Source organism: Chaetomium tenue (assembly GCF_020726465.1).
Source record: "Chaetomium tenue strain MPI-SDFR-AT-0079 chromosome Unknown F5144scaffold_4, whole genome shotgun sequence".
Classification (NCBI taxonomy): Eukaryota; Fungi; Ascomycota; class Sordariomycetes; order Sordariales; family Chaetomiaceae; genus Chaetomium; species Chaetomium tenue.
The window spans coordinates 3,037,261-3,053,405 of NW_027117332.1; the positions used below are offsets into that span (position 1 = coordinate 3,037,261).

At 57.2% G+C, this 16,145-nt stretch overlaps 7 protein-coding genes across 7 annotated transcripts; 2 read left to right on the forward strand and 5 right to left on the reverse strand.

Annotated features, from left to right (window-relative positions):
* Nucleotides 1–5: 5 nt before the first annotated feature.
* Nucleotides 6–1,246, reverse strand: F5144DRAFT_603017 (uncharacterized protein; the record flags this gene model as incomplete). The annotated part of the gene is made up of 2 exons (XM_066791255.1): nt 6–591; nt 663–1,246. The coding sequence occupies 2 exons, from the start codon at nt 1,244–1,246 to the stop codon at nt 6–8; spliced, it is 1,170 nt and encodes a 389-aa protein (XP_066643413.1).
* A 1,109-nt stretch (nt 1,247–2,355) lies between these two features.
* On the forward strand, nt 2,356–3,371 carry F5144DRAFT_491346 (uncharacterized protein; the record flags this gene model as incomplete). The annotated part of the gene is made up of 3 exons (XM_066785854.1): nt 2,356–2,444; nt 2,539–3,130; nt 3,198–3,371. 3 exons carry the CDS (start codon nt 2,356–2,358, stop codon nt 3,369–3,371), a joined length of 855 nt encoding a protein of 284 aa, XP_066643414.1.
* Nucleotides 3,372–4,493: 1,122 nt separating this feature from the next.
* F5144DRAFT_650012 (magnesium transporter NIPA-domain-containing protein) lies at nt 4,494–7,252 on the reverse strand (the record flags this gene model as incomplete). Its single annotated transcript, XM_066792987.1, has 3 exons — nt 6,206–7,252; nt 4,732–6,152; nt 4,494–4,659 (listed from the first exon to the last, which is right to left on the reverse strand). Exons 1-3 carry the CDS (start codon nt 6,980–6,982, stop codon nt 4,494–4,496), a joined length of 2,364 nt encoding a protein of 787 aa, XP_066643415.1. The 5' UTR covers nt 6,983–7,252.
* Nucleotides 7,253–9,069: 1,817 nt separating this feature from the next.
* F5144DRAFT_246855 (uncharacterized protein) lies at nt 9,070–10,862 on the reverse strand. The gene is made up of 4 exons (XM_066783409.1): nt 10,551–10,862; nt 9,675–10,245; nt 9,488–9,587; nt 9,070–9,430 (listed from the first exon to the last, which is right to left on the reverse strand). The coding sequence occupies exons 1-4, from the start codon at nt 10,591–10,593 to the stop codon at nt 9,362–9,364; spliced, it is 783 nt and encodes a 260-aa protein (XP_066643416.1). The 5' UTR covers nt 10,594–10,862; the 3' UTR covers nt 9,070–9,361.
* F5144DRAFT_246854 (uncharacterized protein) lies at nt 10,863–12,942 on the reverse strand. The gene is made up of 2 exons (XM_066783408.1): nt 12,750–12,942; nt 10,863–12,613 (listed from the first exon to the last, which is right to left on the reverse strand). The coding sequence occupies exons 1-2, from the start codon at nt 12,840–12,842 to the stop codon at nt 11,132–11,134; spliced, it is 1,575 nt and encodes a 524-aa protein (XP_066643417.1). The 5' UTR covers nt 12,843–12,942; the 3' UTR covers nt 10,863–11,131.
* Nucleotides 12,943–14,046: 1,104 nt separating this feature from the next.
* Nucleotides 14,047–15,250, forward strand: F5144DRAFT_573529 (galactose-1-phosphate uridyl transferase). Its single transcript, XM_066788971.1, has 2 exons — nt 14,047–14,902; nt 14,970–15,250. Exons 1-2 carry the CDS (start codon nt 14,350–14,352, stop codon nt 15,191–15,193), a joined length of 777 nt encoding a protein of 258 aa, XP_066643418.1. The 5' UTR covers nt 14,047–14,349; the 3' UTR covers nt 15,194–15,250.
* Nucleotides 15,251–16,109, reverse strand: F5144DRAFT_533666 (uncharacterized protein). The gene is made up of 2 exons (XM_066786993.1): nt 15,859–16,109; nt 15,251–15,792 (listed from the first exon to the last, which is right to left on the reverse strand). Exons 1-2 carry the CDS (start codon nt 15,922–15,924, stop codon nt 15,340–15,342), a joined length of 519 nt encoding a protein of 172 aa, XP_066643419.1. The 5' UTR covers nt 15,925–16,109; the 3' UTR covers nt 15,251–15,339.
* Nucleotides 16,110–16,145: the final 36 nt, after the last annotated feature.

Below are 16,145 nucleotides of genomic sequence, written 5' to 3' on the forward strand. Positions count from 1 at the left end.
ATTCCTCAGATGCACCCGCCATTATTCGGCCTTGGCCCCCTCTCCACCGTAAACGGCGCGCCCTCCAACCTCTCCCCCTCCAAATACTGCCCCCCCAACACGTGCGTATCCGGCCCGCGCCGCTCCGGCAGCTCGGGCAGGCTCAACACAAACCGCTCGGGCGCCGGCCCGCGCACGTCGAACAGGCGGCCCAGGAACCGCGTCTCGCTGACGCGCTTGTGCCACGGCCGCAGGTCGCTCGAGTCCAGCCAGACATGCAGGTTGTGGAGGCTTGGCAGGGCGACGAGCGCGTCGCAGAGCTGTTGCCAGGGGTTGTGCGTCATGGAGAGCGCGGGGCGCGCGCGCCCGGCGAAGATGGCGGGGGGGCCGGTGTCGGTGCCGTTGCCGTTGCCGTGGGGGTCGGTGGGCGGGTAGTAGATCTCGGTGATGAGGTTGGTGACGCGGATGCAGATCTCGACGGAGCGGATGGGGTGCTGGGAGGGGTTGCTGCTGCTGCTGGTGGTGTAGCGGGTGAGGAAGTCGACTGCGGTGCGCGTGTCGGTGAAGATGAAGGTGGTGTTGGCGTAGAGGGAGGGGAGGGCTTCGAGGTACCTGTGGTTGGGTTAGTATGGCATGCGGCGGGGAGGTAAGGGTTGTTGTTCGTTGGGTACTGCTCTACTCACATCCGCTTACACGTGGTGAGAACGCTCATGGGCCCCGCCTTGGTTTTGCGGCCGGACTGACCAAACCCCTTCTCCATTGTCCAGTGTGGTAGGTTGCCAGACCGTTTTAGTAGTGCACTCCCTAGCCCAGGCGGGATCGGGTATGTCTCGAATTCGTCGTCGGCATGCTCGTTTCCCTCCCCGGGCCGCTTCACCTTTTTAAGGGCGATCCACCCCGTGGATTTGGCGGCATCTCCGGCCTGCTCCTCGCAAGCCCAGTGCAGACACCACTCGCTCTTGAGCCGCTTGCCCCAGACTTGCCTCTCTTCGGACGCGGGCTGACTGTCCGCGTATTGGGGCCACCGCGTGTCCGGGGCGGATGGATCCGTGATGCAGGGCACATGCGACCACTGCTCGGTGAAGCCTTGCGGGTGGTCGTCCTCCGGAAGTTCGTGTTTCACGATGTGCTGGCGGGCGCAATTGAGTTTCCAGAATTCGAGGTAAATGAGGTTCCGGATCTCAGCAGGGAGGGTGAAGAAGCGCGATGAGAGCTGGAGATCCGCAGAGCGGTTGAAGGAGGCCGTGTTTAAGGTGAGGCTGGCCATGTTGGGTTGTTGTGACTGTATTAGAAGAGAAAGTATGAGTTGACTTTTTGGTGTTTTGTTTTGTGTTACGTGTTGTGTGCTCCGCTGGAAGTTATAAGTGTCGCATGCCCCTCTCATCTCATTCATTGACTCTCCTTCCGACCATGTTCCCCGCTCAGCGAGATCCTGGTGCCTGGTCCAAAGAATGCCTTGCCTACAGAGCCACGCAATTGGTTGCGCGACCTGCATGCGAAAACAATTGTTTTGAGTCAAGAAACACACTATGCAAGGCAACCGCTTTCCTTTAGCATTTGCATCATTGCACATACGTCAGCCGTCTGGTCGGTGAAACTGGGCAAAGAAGGCTGGTGGGATATTCCAGGGTCGTCGTCTGAAATCAGATTGACATCGACGCGGGACCCGACCCGAATGGTGGGCCACTCTCTGAGTGTAAGCCCGACATTGAATGCAAGGGCCTTTCATTTGAGGCGCGGAGCTGCCACTTGTCATGTATGTGCTCAAGAATTGGGCTAAAAACGCGAAATGAATCAGCCTCGCCCTGTCACTTCTCCTATTGAATAAAATTTAGCGCGAAGTGATAGCTCGCTGGTATGGCGGTTTTGGTTGTGACCGGAGAATTCGGCTTCTAGAATCTTCCCGGTCTTGACAAATCGGAGCCGCAGTTGGACCCCACTCTTCGGCCGGAGAGCTATCGCGGGGGGGTATTCCAGCCGCGATGCCCCACCAGAGCTGCGCCAGCTTGCCCCGAACACCGGCAGTCGACCTTTATCAGGAGGCGCGTCCCGACGCCATACCGCCTCCTTTTTTGCCGCAGAATATCTCGGGTTCTTGACACATAGTAATCCTCAAAGAAAGCTTATCCCAACTCGTAACAACCCACGCGAAACCCGACTCGACAAACTCGCAACCCACTCGCGGCGCATTCAGCCCCAAAGCCCAACTAGAGACCGTTAGGTTTAGGTTTAGTAGCCCCGGGCCGGGCCGAGCATCCCGACGCAGAAGCAACAAAAGTTGTTTCAGTGCCCTCAACCTCATCCTACAAACATAGCATCCCAGCAGGCCATGCCGTGACGACCCATCCACCATCCAACATCCAATATATATCCAACATGGCGAAACCAACCCAACTCAAAGAAGAGGGCAACCGCCGCTTCCAAGCAGGCGACTACGTTATGGCCGAGGCCCTCTACTCCCAAGCGTACGCACCCCCCTCCCCCCTTACCACACCCTAACCCCCTCCCCCCCTTAACAAACCCCAAACACCCCCTCCCATACTAACCCCCTCCCCCCAGCCTCATCTCCGACCCGCACAACCCCACCCTCTACACCAACCGCGCCATGGCCCGCCTGCGCCTCTCCCAATGGGACTCCGCCGTAGCCGACGGCACCGCCTGCCTGCAGCTGGCCCCCGACAGCATGAAAGCGCACTACTCGCTGTCCCAAGCCCACCTCGCACTCCGCGCGCACGACGACGCCCTGCGGCACGCGCTGCGCGCCCATGCGCTGTGCGTGGCGGGCGGGGCCGCGGAGCACAAGAGCCTGGGGCCGATCACGACGCATGTGTTAAGATGTAAGAGGGAGCGGTGGGAGGAGGTGGAGAGGAGGCGGGTGAGGGAGTTGGGGGGGTTGGAGGGGGAGGTGTTGGGGTTGTTGGAGAGGGGGCGGGAGGAGGCGGTTAGGGAGGCGGAGAGGGAGGGGTTGGAAGAGGGTGGGGTGGGGTTGGGGGAGGAGGGGAGGCGGGAGGTTGAGGAGGAGTGGAGGGGGAAGGTGGAGGCGATGAAGGCGGTTTTTGAGAAGGCGAGGCCCGAAGGGGAGAGGAGGAGGGAGGTGCCGGATTGGGCGGTGGATGATATTAGTTTTTGTGTGATGGTGGATCCGGTGATTGTGAGTAACTCCCTTTTCCTTCCCCCCTTTCTGGGTGTTGTTGCGTACTAACCCGGGCCGGTGGCAGACCAAAACCGGCAAATCCTACGAGCGCGCGTCCATCGTCGAGCATCTGCGCCGGCAGCCCTCGGATCCGCTGACTCGGGAACCACTATACCCGTCCGAGCTGAGGCCGAACCTCGACCTCAAGCAGGCCTGCGAGGAGTTTCTGGAGCAGAACGGCTGGGCCGCAGACTGGTAGGGGCCGTCCTGCTGGTGGCCGCTCACTTGGCCATGGGTTGGGTTCTGGTTGCATAGCATGGCGTTTATTTTCAGTGTAGCATTCCGGTCTTGTCTTGGAGTTCCATGGGCAGGTTGCGTTGCGTGTGCGCAGAGGCTGGTGACGAGGAGACCACAACACTCCAGCCTTTCCCGGTGGTAGCGGACAACTTTGATGGCATCTAGCCACCGTGGCCAGCGGGAAAGGGGTGGACGGACCGATGATCACCGACACAGCCTCAACAACCATATGCTGGGGCGTGACCGCATTCCGGAGAAAGGGGCCGGGCCTAGCGTGTCGAGGTGGTATCCGGTGATCGCCGTTACGGACCGTCAACTCGAGAGAGAAACCGGTTCGCGGCCCGGAAGGGTTCGCTTGTGGTTCAGCCCGGGGAGGGGCATCTCATTCGGGCGAGGACAAGATTGCGCCTGTAGAAGGGTGAGATATTCAAAGCGTATCAGTGAGAGTGAGACTCTGCTCAATCTTTAGGGGGCGAGAATTTTGAGGCGGATAATGATGATATTAAGTCTGAGCGAGCGAGAGAGCGAGCAAGTGTTTTGACTAAGGGTTTGCAAGAGATAAGTCAAGGTACCTTATTTAGGGTGGCCCCGTAGTGGAAGTTGTTTCGGGATTGGAATGCGTGTTGTTAGGATAACGGCAGGGGAAGTTTGTTGCAGTAGTGAGGAAGTAATAGCAGAGTTGGCCAAGAAGCCAGTGATCCTGTAGTGTGATGGTTCTAAGGCGTAAAGAGACCATGAGGGGAATCATTCCAAACCAAAATCCATTGATAGCATTCGCATGCATGCCACCAAGTATTATACAATGCAATATCATGTAGAATGTATATACAAGCCATGCATATGCCGCCATCTATCCGGGATCCGACTCCCCACGCCACCATCCACTTGCTCCCGATATGCCAACAATGCCCATACCGCAACGACAACCACGCAAAAAAAGAAAAAAAACACCCAAAACAGAATCCTGAATGGATAACCAAAACAACAAGAAAACATAACCGCCTCATCATACCTCATACCATCATGAACTCATCCACATCTCTTCGCAGACATGTGTCCCACAGAACCAACAAACAAAACAACTCTAAATAAACCCCCCCGTCCTCGACCGATACGTCCCCCCATGCGGCGGCGGCGGCGGCGGCCTATCCACCCCCCCCTCTCCCCCCCGATCCCCATCCCCACCATACCCATCCCCACCCTGGTTCTGACCCCCCCCACTCGCCCGCCTCTGCTCCGCAAACCGCCTCCTCATCTGCTCATACTCCCTTGCCCCCGCCCGATCATCCTCCCTCTCCCTCTCCCCCTCCCCCCTCTCCAACCACCCCCCCGCCTTCTCCCCATCACCATCATCAACCACCTCCCCCTGTCCCTCCCTCCGCCACGTCCGCGGCGGACTCGACCCCGGCGCCGGCCCATACCCCCGCGTGATACTGTGGCCGTACAGGCCCGGGCCCTGGTTGTCATTTTTGCCGTCGCCGTGGCTGTCACCGTCGCTGTCACGATACGCCGCCTCCTTCGCCAACGCCTTGCCCTCCCAGCTGGCATCATCGTCGTCGTCCTCCTCGTCGCTGACATCCTCGTGGCGGGGCAGGGCCGGCGCGGAGCGGGCGCCGCCGGTGTCGGGTGGGCTCGAGTTGGAGTTGGAGTCGCCCTTGACCAGGCCGAGGGTCTCCTCCTCGGTGGCGCCGCGCCTGTGTCGCGAAGGGGGCCCCTGGCGAGAGGAGGTGGGGCGGGCGGAGCTCGGGCGGCGGAAGTGGCCGTGGTGGTGGTGGCGGTCGGTGGTGTCGGTGCTGCCGGTTCGGCTGTGGGTTTGTTGATTGCGTTTGAACATGCTTTGGAAGGAGAACTGGCGGCGGGCGGTGGCGTGGGGTGGTGGGGTTGGGGGCAGGGCGGAGATGAAGGAATCGCCGCTGGCGTCGGAGGGGTGGCGGGTGGGCTGGCCGAACTGCACGTGGCGGCTCGAGGCTGTGAAGTCGTCGTCTGAGGCGGGCTTGGAGCCGGCAACGGCGACGGAGGTGAGTTGGACGGGGTGCATCGGGGATTGCACCTTGGAGGCGTCGGGGGTTTTGGCGCGGAACTCAGGGTGACCCGGCAGGACGCTGCGGGCTCTGGTGCGAATCGTGCCGACGATGCTGGAGAGGCCGGGTGAGACGGGCCTGTTTGCTTCGGCGAGCTCCTCCTCGGTGGGGAAATGCGACCACCCCAGGGGCAGGTGAGGTGTCGGGGGTGCGAGGTGAGTAGGTGCTGGGGTGCCGCCCGACCTGTGCGTGCTGATTGTCCCGGTCCTCCGTCGCCTGATGCCATCCCACTCATACTGCGGGGCTCCATCCTCACTGACTGGCGCAAGGCTCTCCTGAAGCTTCTCCTCGCGCATCCGTTTCAGTTCGTCAAGCTCCATCTTCTGTCGGGCAGAAGACAGTCTCCGCACAATGGCAGCGGCGCCTCTGATGGCATCTGCCTTCGGCTCCGTCTCGGGCTGAGCTTGCTCTGCGATTGTGTGGATCTGGTCCAGGTCGCCGGTGAAAATGGCAGTGTCCGGGACGTCTTTGGCGGACTTGGACAGCTGGAGGAGGACGACGCCCGCGCAAATGGTCAAGAAGCCGTTGACCACGGTAATGATCGATGTAGGAGTCCCCTTGAAACCACGGAACAAGATAGCTGAGCTGATGATGGTCGTACTGGTGAAGTAAACGTAATACGTGGGCGTGACCAGCGCAGCATTAAACAAATTAAGCGCTTTCTGCGGTCTTGTCAGCGAGTCAAGCACATGGATGGTGCTAAGGAATTTCTTACATTCAAGTAGATGATCTCGGTCAGGAGTGTCCCGATGACAAAAACCAACAACACGTAGAGGAACCACTGGTTGAACTGCGGTGTTCCCCCGGCCTGCGCAATGATGGCGGCACCCAACCCCTGGGTCGCAACGACGCTCAGGCCGCCAACCCAGCTGCAGATGGAGATGTAGACCAACATATTCTTGTTTCCATACTTCGGTCCCAGCCACAACGCCACGACAGCCGAGCCTACAATGACAACGCCGGCGTATGTCAGAAAGGCTGGATGGATGACGAACCCCTGCATCTCCTGGATGTTGTTGACTGAGGACGTATGGGGCGCATTCATGACGATGACCACAGAGCCGACGATACACAAGAAACATGCGACTTTGCCAACCATGCTGAGGCGCTCCTTGAGGAATATTGCCGACAGGACGGTGGTGATGACGACGGAGAGAGCGCCCAGCGGGGTGACCAGGATGGCGTCGGTGAAGGCATAGGCGGCAAAGTTGAGGCCCTCCCCCACGATCATGAGTATCATGCCCGCCCACCAGTAGAAGTTCTTGAGGTATCCATAGCCCTCGCCGGCGACCTCGTTGTATTTTTCGTTGGCCCTGAGCAACCCGACCTTCTTGAGCACGAACGATGTCCCGATAAAGGCTCCTGACCCAACAGCCAGCCCTATACCAATCGCTTTGAACGCCGGTGGCCTTTCTTGGACAGGCGGAGCGGTCTCAGCGCGGTTTAACAAGTCGGCGCCATGGCGGATAATGGCTAATGCGGCGTTCTCCATGGCGGCGCCAGGAAGCCGAAGGACGACTAGGTCGTCACTGAGCCGGTGCTATCGAGCGGTGCCCTGGGGGAGGGGTAATCAACTCTGGAGATATGTTCTGGATGTGTTGTCGAAGGTTTGTTGTTGCTGCGAGTGGCAGGAGGGGGCATGAACTATGGGGGTCGGCCCAGGTGCGGCTGAGGAAAGGATTGCGACGTCCTGCAGGAAAGAGGAGCCAAGCTCGGTGGTAGTTTAGAGTATGGTTTAGACTGGTGAGGTTGATTTCTGCAAGGGGCGCAAGCAAGTGGTCGGAGCAAAGAGCCAAGACAAGGCCCGAGACAATTGACGGGAAGATCGAGAGGAAGGAGAACGGGCAACGGTGTCGATTTGAGGCCCTCAGTTGGTGTGGTTCGTATCCTAATCGAGGCCTCAAGTCGTTCAAGAGGTGCCAAGTTGTGTTTGTCGCAAGAGAAGCGAGTCCCTGCGTCCTTGCTGCTGTGCTGCTCAGGTTCGGTTGCTGCGCAATGACGAGCTAAGGCAAGGAACGACCCCACCAAAACAAATGACGATGGGAACAGGTTATAGAGGAGGAAATCGCTGCACAAAAGATGAGGAATTCGAGAGGATGCTCATGCAGAGTCCATGTCAACGGTACATACAAACCAACATCAAATTAGACCACGATGAAAGAAACTCTTCCGAACAGGAACAAAAAAAAAGAAGAAAAAAGTCGGCTGGGGGTGCTGCACGCACTGTCTCCTCGTATGCAGATGGGAGGCCATCGGACAGGGGCTGAATCCCCAAATGGTGGGGCGATGGGAGGGTAAGCCTGGGGCAAGCTTCTGGCCCAGTAACGGAACAGGGATGCGGGAACCGACCCTTGCTGCTGGAGAGTGGACCATCCGTTCGCCGCTGGCGCCGCCCTGAAACATGAACTGAATCGGGACAACTCCTGTTCTGTCCTACAACATCGCCTTCCAACCATCGCTGCTCCTCAAGCTCCTCTGACTTGCGAATACCTCGCTAGCTGCCCCCGGGGCTCCAGAGATCGGGAACAACGGGATCAGTCGGTTCATCATCATTGAAACCCTTGCGCTATCCAGGATCCAGCTGCTGAATGCTGGTCTACGTTTCAAGCAGAGTCTATCTTTGGTTTTCTTACAGGGTACGTGTTCACAAAACCAAGCTGGCCCGGATTTCGAGAAGCTTGCTCTGGAAGATGGTGTGCGCAACACAGCGTCAAAGATAACTCAAAGTGGGATATGATGTCAGCCCGAATCTTGAACCGCGCAGATCGCTTCCATTGATAGGTGGGCGCAACTTATTCTTGGGACGGAGCCAAGAGAAACGGGAGCCAAGAATTCGGGCGCAAACCGCAACCCGCCCTTTGTGCGGATCGACGGCTAGCAATCAGACCTGTGAGACATGGCGTGGTGAGCGTGGATCAGGGGCAAAACGCTAGTTATCTGCCCGATGCAGAGACACAGCCCATGGATGTGCGTATGTATGTACATCGGTACGTAGGCAGTCTTGTGTAGGAAGCCTGGGAACCTTCAAGACCTAACTACTTGACTCCACACGTTGCTGGATGCAGCCCCCTGACGGTGTGTGTGGCAGCTTCAAACCCCGGTTTTAGCATCGGCGCTAGGACCGCCATCCCCAGAGGCCCGAATCAACCATACGCGCCCGGTTAAACTTGTAACTTGTATTTCGTACCACGCCTCAAAGCTGCTTCCCGCGAGCGGCCAGAATGCCTGGATCTGGGCATGTCGCAGGTGGCGCCAGGGGTGTGATGTTCCTACTTTTGGCAGCTGCATGGTAAGCTTAAGCGCAAGGCTGACCTGTGATTCAGGGACTGCCCACAGGCATTCTACTGTGTATGTATGTACACAGTATAGCTCTGGCTTTTTTCGTTGCCGCCATGCCGCGTCATCTACCTCCGAGCCCTTCAAAGCGGTAGATCTTGCTATGGCGCTTTAAGGGGGAGATCTTACTGTGGCACTTTAAGGGGGAAATCATAAGCCGCCCATTTGAGGCTCGACATGACATGCCCTTGCTTTACATTACGCGGCTACGAGACTACAGACGACGCCCGTGGCCTTCACAACCATGAATGGTTCCTGGGATGTTCAATACTAGTCGATATCGCCTAGGTGGAGGCAGTCCAAGGCAAATGTCGACACACTTATGCCGTCGAGGTGGATGGTCATCGTGACGGGGGCTAGTTACAAAGCGACACAGATAGAAAGATTGTTCTTTAGCAGATATCACTAGATACACTAGTACGGCATTCTCCTATCTACCTATTCCTGGCCTACACCTAAGCGACATGCCAATCAACTTACCTCGGTAACCAACTCCAGTGTGTCCCACCGGTCTTGTTGTGATCCAACTCCTAGCCTACCAAGGGAGAGGGTTTCCGTGGTAGGACAGAAACTGGCCCGACTTCTCAGGAGTCCAGTTGTCAATCTGATGGGAAAGAGGATCATTAGCCACAGAAACAACCCAAGGAGAAAGGCCCCATACCTGTTCAACAACCCCCTTAGCGCTCTGCTCCGCCGTCGTCGGCGGCTCCTTGAACCCAACCGCATCAGCCAGCGACTGGCCCAGTGCTGTCTGCACCCATCTACACCAACCCCCGTTAGCCAACCCATCACCAACCCCCCACACAATAAAAAAGAACAGAACCCTCGCGGAAGAAAGAAGAACTCACCCCGGATGCAAAACCCCCACCACCACCTGCCCCCTCAACTCCACACTCACCTTCTTCGCAAACCAATTCGCCGCCGCCTTACTCATACCATACGCCACTCCCGGCATACTCTCCCTCTCCAAAATCCCAATACTCCCCAACGTACTCGACACATACACAAACTTCCCCAACTCCCCCTCCCCCTCCGCCCTCTTCAACAGCGGCCAAACCGCCTGCAACAGCCTCACCGCCCCGACCGCATTAACCCCAAAATCCCTCACCATCTCCTCCGGGTCCGTATCCAACACGCCCCCCATCGCTGTCGACCCGCCCGCGTTGGCCAGCACGACATCCAACCTCGTCACACCATGCTCGGCGCGCAGGCGTGCGGCGAGGGTGCGCGACGAGGAGGGTGCGTCCAGGCCGAGGGGGCTGCCGTCGTCGAGGAGCACGGGGATGAGCCGGCTGGTGGGGTGGATGGTGGTGGCGGGGAAGGAGGCTGGGTCGAGGGAGGGGGCGGGCTGGCGGGAGGTGGCGAGCACGGTGGTGTGCGGGCGGGTGAGGAGGAGGGTGGTTACGGCGAGGCCGATTCCTGTTTGGGGAGGGGGTGGGGGGTTAGTGAGGGGTTGGTTGGGGGGTGGTAGTTATGGTGGTGATAGTAGTGGGTGGTGATGGTGGTGGGTGGTGATGGTGAGGGTGGTGATGGCGGTGGTAGAGAGGGAAGAGAATAGGAGGGGGTAGTGGGGCGAAAGGGGAAAAGGAAAAGAAACGAGGCGAGGAAAAGGGGGAAAGAAAGGGCAAGGAACAGGGGAGCGAAGGAAGAGAGAATTGAATGGAAGACGTGGAAGTGTCCAAAGAGACCTAAAGTCGGTGTGGCCGTAATGAAAGTGTGCTTACCCCTATTCGCGCCCGTGATGAGGTAGACAGTGTTGTCCGACATTGTATCGATGAGGCAAAACGACGATGGAGCGGTAGGATAATTGGAAAAGGGGGGAGGCCAAGAGTAAAGAGTGTCGGATTTGATCGCAGGTAATTTTGGGAAGGGCACAAGCCGGGAAGCTTCAAACCTACGTTGATCGAGAAGAAAGTAGGAGTAAAAACTGAGGAACGGAGAGAAAACAGGACGCCCTTAAATACCCCGGCGAGGGAGAGGGCACACCATTTACACGCAAATGACCAATGAGCACCGACCGCCGGGTGGGTGGCCGAGCTTGAGTTGGCAGTTTCCGTGGGCTTTTGGGGAACCGAGGGGCTCATCCTTCGGTTGCCCGGCTCTGGTGTTGACTTAGCCCCTGAATCACCCAAACAGAACAAAAGTCAAGGCCCCATCAGCAACATTGATCCGCACAGAATTTGCAAAACTGCCATAACGGCTTTATAACCATGAATCATATCGCTGTAGTTTCCGCTCCACCATGGTATTCCGTCCCTTAAACCAAAACGCCAGATTGCCAAATGGCCGCCACTGTCACGAATAATCAAGCCTTGACCACCCAGCCGGCATGGACCATAAAGTCAAAAATCCTTCCGCCCTTTTGGGAGTCCAAGCGACATATCTCTTTAGCTTGCTTCTTCTTCAAGCTCCCATTGCCCTTGAGCGCCTCCTTGAGGATCTGCTCCTTGATCATCAGGTACGGCTTCGGCTGAAGGCGGATGGTCTCGCACAGCTTCGCTTCCTCCGAAGTGAGGAGATGAAGATCTGGCGCGTTGTCCTGGCTGAGCGAAGTCGGCTGCACCCCGGGTATCGGCTGCGGGATGTACTTTTGCTTCGTAGATGAGGTGCCGTTGGCGACAACCACGCTGGCACCGTTGACGTGATGGCCGTTAGCCTCTGCTGCTTTCGCATCGTTGGCCCCTTCGCCACTCGGTATCCCGGCCGTCGCTGCTGAGCGGATCGGTAGCTCGGGCGCAACTAGGAGGGCCGCACCACTCGGCGGCTCTGGCGGCGGCTGTTGCTTGTTGCGCTGGTTGGTTGCCAGCCTCTCGCGGTCCATAGATCCTAAGGGTATTGACTTTTGGATACGCAACGCCTTTTCCTGCTCGTACTTCTCGCCGCTCCGGAGGTCGCCGATCCTAAGGCTACGCCATTCCTGTAGCTGCGCGATTGCTTGTCGAAGGTTGAGTTCGTCAATGAGCCCCTCGCAAAATTGCTCAAAGTCGACCTGGTTCATCATCCGCGCGAAAGGCTTTGCCTTGTTCAGCAAGTCCTTCTCTTCCTTCGTTCTCTTCTTCTCCAGCTTGCTATTTTCCCGGTAATCCAACAAGTTGTGCTCAAAGATGACTTTTTTGCGTTCAGCACGCTGCGTCAGCCTGCAGTTGTAGATCTCCATCACCGTAAGCTTAAGCTCCATCTCAGGCTCCAGCTCGCCCGTGCGTGGGTTGATGCCATCCCCAGGATCGAACTGCATATGCTGCACGGCCTCCTCCGCTTCGTTGGCGTACTCGGTCTCGAACTCCAAGCGGCCGGGCATGTAGCCCTGGATCTCGTGACAGGCTGGTACACTGGCGGTCGGCTTTGTCTTGGGCTGCAGAGCGGGCGCATTCTTGGCCGCTTCTCTTCGTTCCTCGATTCTGCGCTTCTTCCGGGCCTGGAACTCTTCTCTCGAAATCTCGTTCGCCAGTTCCATGTCGTGGGGGCTGCATCGTTTCGGGAGAGGGAAATTTGGCGACTTGACATAGACCTCGAGGTAATGGTCACGAACCTCGTCCTTGTGCCGGTATCCGCCGATGTGGTCAGCAATGTCCGACCACGATCCTAGGCCGTAGATCTCGGCACCCTCGAGGAGGAGCAGTTCCTCATCGGCACCCCATTCTCGGTCGAATATGGGGAATGAGTTCTGTTCGATCACTCGGTAGGGATGTGTTGCCGGTTGATGCGCGTTGCTAGCGGCGCTACTGGAGAAACATTTTACGCAGAGGTCGTATTCGTTACAGGCACTGTGAGCGCATCTGATGCGTACCTTTTGATGGAAACGTTAGCATCATGGTGCACGGGTTACGATTGATCCACTATCATGAACAAGTCGTGTGGTGGGCTGGGAGCAGCACATGGGGCCTCGGGATACGACGGATGCCAAGAACAAGAGATTCACTTACTGTTGATGTGATATCAGAGGAGCAGACATCGCAGACATATTTCACACCGCCTTCGCCGCCCCTAGCGGCAATCTTCTTTCTGATGACGCCCATCGTGGAAGTTGTGTTTGGCGAGGGTGGGTGGAGAGGTGTTCAGGATGCAGGGGTGGCTCGGGAAGCAAGCACCTCACGGGTTTGCGGTCGCGCTTAGGAAGTGCGGAGGACAGCTCGGAAGATGCCCATAAAGGGCAGGGCGAGATTGAGTTCGGGCTGCTGGAAAGATGCGACGCGTGGTTTGATGATTTTGTTGATGGATGTCGGGAAACCTGATGGAATCTAGATGGTCGATGTGGGTGTTAAGTGTTGTGGTTGAACGCCAATCCCGGACGGCTGCGAATGTCACTTCCACGGTTTTGCGACAGTGGATGCACAGCGGGGAGAATGGAAGCTGCCAAGTTCCAAGAGCGAGAAGTGGATCCTGCCTGCATGGCAGCATGGTAGTCAACCCTAACCCTATATCTTCATTCGAAAATCCAAGAGAAGACAAGATCTTGAACGACCAAAGGAACAAACCAACGGGGCTGAGAGATTCCTAGTCTAAGATCATGTTACTTCAAAGCCCTACTTCCAGGCTGCAATCCTCTAGAGACACCCAAGACAGTTATAGAAACATTCTTCAAGAACGTGACGGTCCGCTTGGATGAAACTCACATGTATGGGTGAACACTTGGTATTCGTTTCTTCCCACCATTTGTGAGACCATGGAGAGAAAAAGAGATATATGTTTGTTCCAACTTACATGGGGTAGCCCGAACTGTCGGTAAGGCCAAGGCGAGGAATTTACCGTGAAGAGGTCCTGACCGGTATGTTGGTTTGTCTTGAACTTCTTCCTCCACCAACATGGCAATTCCGCCGGGGCAACGCCGACCGAGTCCGCCGACCCCGCCCCCTCCTATTTACCAACTTCTACCTACAAGTGCAACACAACCTCGCACGTGGGCTTGGGACTCACTTTCATTATAACCAATTATTTTCACATCTTTTTTCTGCGGCATTTCCTGTCGCATCTTCTTTGGAATAGTTCTGTTCTAGACTCTAGAGTCCCTCTTGGTCAAGATGCCCGACCAAGTTCTTGACGATATTTCGCATCGCCGATACAACCCGTTGACCGGGTCTTGGCTCTTGGTATCGCCTCATCGTACCAAGCGACCTTGGCAGTGAGATCAATTCCATGAGCACTTAGTGCTCCATGTCACCATATCTTTGTGTAGGTACTAAAGCATCAACAGGGGCCAGCAAGAGGCACCATCCAAGAATGTGCTTCCCGAGTACGACCCCAAGGTATGGAGTCTTATTCGCTCACTCCAGTTTGAGCATCACTAATTTTGATCAGTGTTACCTATGCCCAGGCAATCAGCGTGCCCAAGGAGACAGCAACCCGCGATACAAGAATACCTTCACCTTTGTCAACGACTATAGCGCAGTGAAGGAGCAGCAACAGGAATACAATCCCGAGGCCAACAAAGATGACGTTGCTTCCCTCCTCCTGAGGGCCCAACCTGTCACCGGCCGGTGTTATGTCCTCACATTCTCCCCCAAGCATGATATCACGCTGGCCGACATGACGGCCGCCGAGATCCTGCCCGTCATCCAGACCTGGACGCGCATTTACGCCAGCCACCTGTCGGCCACTAACCCGCTCAAGACCCAGGCGGACAAGATTCTCGCCACGATCCCAGCCAACCCGGATGGCGAGGTCGACCCACCCAAGAGCCAGCTGCGCTACATGCAAATCTTCGAGAACAAGGGCGCCGCCATGGGCTGCTCCAACCCACACCCACACTGCCAGGTTTGGACGACCAGCACGCTGCCAGAGGAGCCCGGCAAGGAGCTCGCACAGATGACCAAGTACAAGGCTGAGAACGGGCGGCATCTGCTCGCGGACTACACCAAACTCGAGATGGAGAAGGAGGAACGCGTGGTTTGGCAGAACCCGGGCTTCCTCGTCGTGTGTCCGTGGTGGGCCGTCTGGCCGTTCGAGGTGATCATCATCGCGAAGCGCCACGTTCGTGCGCTGGTTGATCTCACCGACGAGGAGCGGCTGCAGTTCGCCGAGGCCGTGCAGGAAGTTACCAGACGTTATGACAACCTCTTCGAGACGAACTTCCCATACAGTGAGTATACCCCTCCTTTACACGGATGGGGCCGGAATCTCGTTCCTCCTGTACTGACAAGGCACAGGCTCCGGCATTCACCAAGCGCCGCTTGACTGCACCGAGGAGGAGGCGGAAAACAGCTGGTTTCACATGCACTTTTACCCGCCTCTCCTCCGCTCCGCCACCGTCCGCAAGTTCCTCGTCGGATACGAGTTGATGGCCGAGCCTCAACGGGACATCACCCCTGAGCAGGCCGCTGCGCGACTGAGGGGCTGTGATGGGGAGCTGTACCGCAAGTCGCTCAACTGATGGGAAGGTTCTCACGTGTTTTCTGCTGTTGTGTGTAATAAATATTAAGTAACATTATATGGCCTTAGACTAAGAATTAGCTACCTAGATATGGCCAGGCAGAAATACCGAGATCGTCCCTGCCCCCTCTCCCATGGGAAGACAGCCTATTGCACGTAGTGGTTGTATTGCATCGCCATCCAGATGGCGCCACCGTATCCCGCGAGGAAGGGGAACGCCTGCGGCCCGCTGAAGCGGATGGTCTTGAACACGAGCATCTCTGTCGTGAAGTGGATCGAGGCGATGACGTGCGTCCACATGGCCAGCTGGTACATGCTCGGGTTCTCGAGTTGGTAGCATGCGTAGAAGCGGATGATGCCCGCCACGAAGGTGTAGGTGCCAAAGACTCGGGCAGCGAGAGGCGAAACCTGGTCCTTGGCCTTCTCGGCGTCCTTGCCCGTCGACGAAGCCGGCTTGACGATGCGCGTGCTGTCCTCCGGGTTGTAGCTGCCCTGGGCGGGCGGCAGGTGGTTTGTGACGAAGAGGCCGTTGTAGATGCGGCGTGTGTAGTGCAAGGTAGCGTAGTTTTGGAGCGCATTGCCCATGGCCACCACGGAGATCTAAAAGACAGAAAGAGACGATTAGGCAAACGCGAATTTGGAGTGTTTGCAGGTATCGTAACTTACCACGAACAGGTAGTAGGGCAAGTAGCCTTTCTCCCCTGAAGGGAGGTATGCCTGAAGTTTATCCATCGTTCAGGTTGTGCAGAGGTAGATGTTTCGATTGCGGTGGCAATGGACGAGAGAACGTCGCGCTTGCAGCTTCACAACGTGTGTTTGTCGAGAATCTTCTTGCAGCTGTTGAGAGCTCGCCCAGCCGTAAAGTGCCAAGCTTGCTAGCGCCAGATTATGGTCCCCCAACCCGTCACTGCCCGTGCCTCGGCCGGCTTGGCCAAAGCTCTAGCAACGCTCCA

What these genes read in the sequence shown, in the direction of transcription:
- F5144DRAFT_246855 (XM_066783409.1), bottom strand. Translation starts at nt 10,593, where the DNA reads ATGTCGGACAACACTGTCTACCTCATCACGGGCGCGAATAGGG. An exon ending in CATCACGGGCGCGAATAGGG is followed by an intron (nt 10,246 to 10,550) that starts GTAAGCACACTT and finishes CTCCCCAAACAG; the next exon opens with GAATCGGCCTCGCCGTAACC. An exon ending in CTAAGGGGGTTGTTGAACAG is followed by an intron (nt 9,431 to 9,487) that starts GTATGGGGCCTT and finishes CTTTCCCATCAG; the next exon opens with ATTGACAACTGGACTCCTGA.
- F5144DRAFT_246854 (XM_066783408.1), bottom strand. Translation starts at nt 12,842, where the DNA reads ATGGGCGTCATCAGAAAGAAGATTGCCGCTAGGGGCGGCGAAGGCGGT. An exon ending in CCTCTGATATCACATCAACA is followed by an intron (nt 12,614 to 12,749) that starts GTAAGTGAATCT and finishes TTCCATCAAAAG; the next exon opens with GTACGCATCAGATGCGCTCA.
- F5144DRAFT_573529 (XM_066788971.1), top strand. Translation starts at nt 14,350, where the DNA reads ATGACGGCCGCCGAGATCCTGCCCGTCATCCAGACCTGGACGCGCATT. An exon ending in CGAGACGAACTTCCCATACA is followed by an intron (nt 14,903 to 14,969) that starts GTGAGTATACCC and finishes GACAAGGCACAG; the next exon opens with GCTCCGGCATTCACCAAGCG.
- F5144DRAFT_533666 (XM_066786993.1), bottom strand. Translation starts at nt 15,924, where the DNA reads ATGGATAAACTTCAGGCATACCTCCCTTCAGGGGAGAAAGGCTACTTG. An exon ending in TGCCCTACTACCTGTTCGTG is followed by an intron (nt 15,793 to 15,858) that starts GTAAGTTACGAT and finishes TCTGTCTTTTAG; the next exon opens with ATCTCCGTGGTGGCCATGGG.